The following is a 2,213-nucleotide window of genomic DNA, read 5'->3' as shown; positions in this document are numbered from 1 at the left end:
GGCGCTGGCCTGGGGAGACAGCGACAGGCCTCCTCTGGCTTCCCTGGGGCTGCAGCTCTCTGGCATGGGGCCGGCGACGGGGCTTGCTGCCACCGCCATTTGTGCCAGCTCCTGGGCTCCCGGAGTGGCGCTCCAGCGCGCTCCGACCCCAAAAGACCCCTGATCTTGATGAACATAATCTTAAAGACCTTCTATGGAAGAATAAGACGTTCTGTTGGAAACATAACTCCAGAAATTCTTTCTGGGACAAATGCTAAAATTATGAAATTGGTGGAACAAAGCTTTCTCAGAGGGCTCCAGGTCCTAGCGGTTTCTTCTCCCCTTTTAGCTTGTGCATTACAGCCAGTGTTCTGAGATCTTGGGGGTGGGTAGAGCTGCTGGAAGCCCCTCACAGCACCCCCCCCCCCCATGAATGTTCCCTCTGTCTGCAAACCATGGCTCCACAAACCCTCAGGGTGACCCGGTCTCCTGGCATATTTCATCCCTCCCTTTTTGATCTTTTATATTTGTTTATTTATTTGGTTCAATTTCTTTTCCTCCATTCCCGCAAGCGGGCTCAGGGCGGGTTAGAACATTAATATAAAACAATAAAATCAAGATTAAAACTATGAACTTGACCCTTAGACGATGGCGATTAAACGACATCACAACTATTCCAGTGATGCCGAGGTGTTAGATCATTAAAGGCAGAAAGGGCTAGGAACGATGGCGATTAAACGACATCACAACTGTTACAATGATGCCCAGGTGTTAGACCATTAAAGGCAGAAAGAATCCCTTAAAGGACTCTGGATTATAAGTACCTTACCTTTGGTAAGCCAAGGCAGTTATCATCCTGTGTCCTCGAAAATTGAAGACCATGGTACAGAGGGTAACAAGATGGTAACAGGAGGGGCCAGATGATATTTGATGATATGTAACAATTAATGGCCTTGAGATGTCCAGAATATCAGCTGAGACATAAATATGTCAACATGTATTGGTGGTGGAAAGTACCATCATATCGCAGCTGACTTCTGGCGACCCTCTAGAGTTTTCAAGGCCAGAGACGTTCAGAGGTGGTTTGCCATCATGGCCTCTCTTCACATAGCAACAACCCTGGACTTCCTTGGCGGTCTCCCAACCAAGTACTAACCAGGGCCGGCCCTGCTTAGCTTTCCGCAGTCTGATGAGATCAGGCTAGGCTGGGCCATCCAGGACAACGTGCCTTGCTAACTTCGATATCTCTTTCTCTCTACAGAACCATGCGGTCAGCAGAGAGAGCCTGGTGGTTTAAACTCCTCGCGGTTCCGTGACCCCGGGAATCCACAGTGGGCCGCGCGCCGTTTCTAGTGATGGTCTCCATTGGCATCCGTTTCATGCCGGAGGACTCCGAGACAGGAGCAGATAGTACTCCTCTGTTTCCAGCTTCTGACGGGATGGGTGGACCACCCCAACGCTCAAGGGACTGACCTCTCTGTGCCTTATTTTAGCTTCCCCCCGCTCTCGTGCTGATATTCTCAAGGAGTCTGGAGGTGTAGCTTGCACTGCACGAGAATTTTTAAATCCCCCTTTTAAATTTCAGACCTAGATTTTATTATTATTTCTAATATCAGGTTTGGCAAAAGGGCGCTTGTACTTGCAGGTAATACCCCCGGTGCAGTCAGACCACGAAACATGAGATGGAAATCGTTTCTATCCCTCTCTCTCTCGTCTTTTCTAAGGTTGTTCCAAGGAAGACCTGTTCAGCTGTGGTACCTCCCACAGCCCAAGTTGTAAAACGGCTTCCGCATGTTTTATACTGAAGACGTGTGGGGTTTTTTTTGTTGAGTGTTTTTAAAAAAACAACTCCTTGTCCTTTCACCCTTAGAATTCGCTGCTGGTACTGTAAATACCCCAAAGTGATTAGCAGCCAAGTAGTTTGGTTCCCCCCTCCCCAATTTATGTGTATTTTTGAGATTACAATTTTGTATAAATAAAATGAGTAGATTGTGTTCTTAACTAGATTTTGTAACGTTTGAAGTGGGTCAGTAGACCTGGGCGTTGGTGCAAGTCTTATCAACAGCTGCTGGGCACAATAGGTGTATGACACCCTCCATATTCAGAGGTAGAAGACCCACTGAATAATACTTGGTGGAAGAGGGAAAAACTGGGATTTATTACCTTTTAATTTATTTATTTTTTAGTTTAGTCTATATCCTGCCTTTCACTCCAGCGGGGGACCCAAAGTGGCT

General features: G+C 47.2%; 1 protein-coding gene across 3 annotated transcripts in view; it reads left to right on the top strand.

Moving 5' to 3' along the window:
- The window catches only part of LSR (lipolysis stimulated lipoprotein receptor), a 47,745-nt gene extending 45,834 nt beyond the window's left edge, over positions 1-1,911 (top strand). For all 3 annotated transcript variants that reach the window (XM_015418091.1, XM_015418092.1, XM_015418090.1), the window contains one exon: positions 1,241-1,911. In XM_015418091.1, the coding sequence (XP_015273577.1) occupies positions 1,241-1,276 (36 nt within the window). In that variant the 3' untranslated portion in view covers positions 1,277-1,911. The remainder of the gene's footprint in view (positions 1-1,240) is intronic.
- The last annotated feature ends 302 nt before the right edge of the window (positions 1,912-2,213 follow it).

This window comes from Gekko japonicus, unplaced genomic scaffold (assembly GCF_001447785.1).
Source record: "Gekko japonicus isolate JY-2015 unplaced genomic scaffold, Gekko_japonicus_V1.1 scaffold1411, whole genome shotgun sequence".
NCBI lineage: Eukaryota > Metazoa > Chordata > Lepidosauria > Squamata > Gekkonidae > Gekko > Gekko japonicus.
Note: the sequence above shows the minus strand (reverse complement) of the source record. Positions and strands in the feature narration are given on the sequence as shown.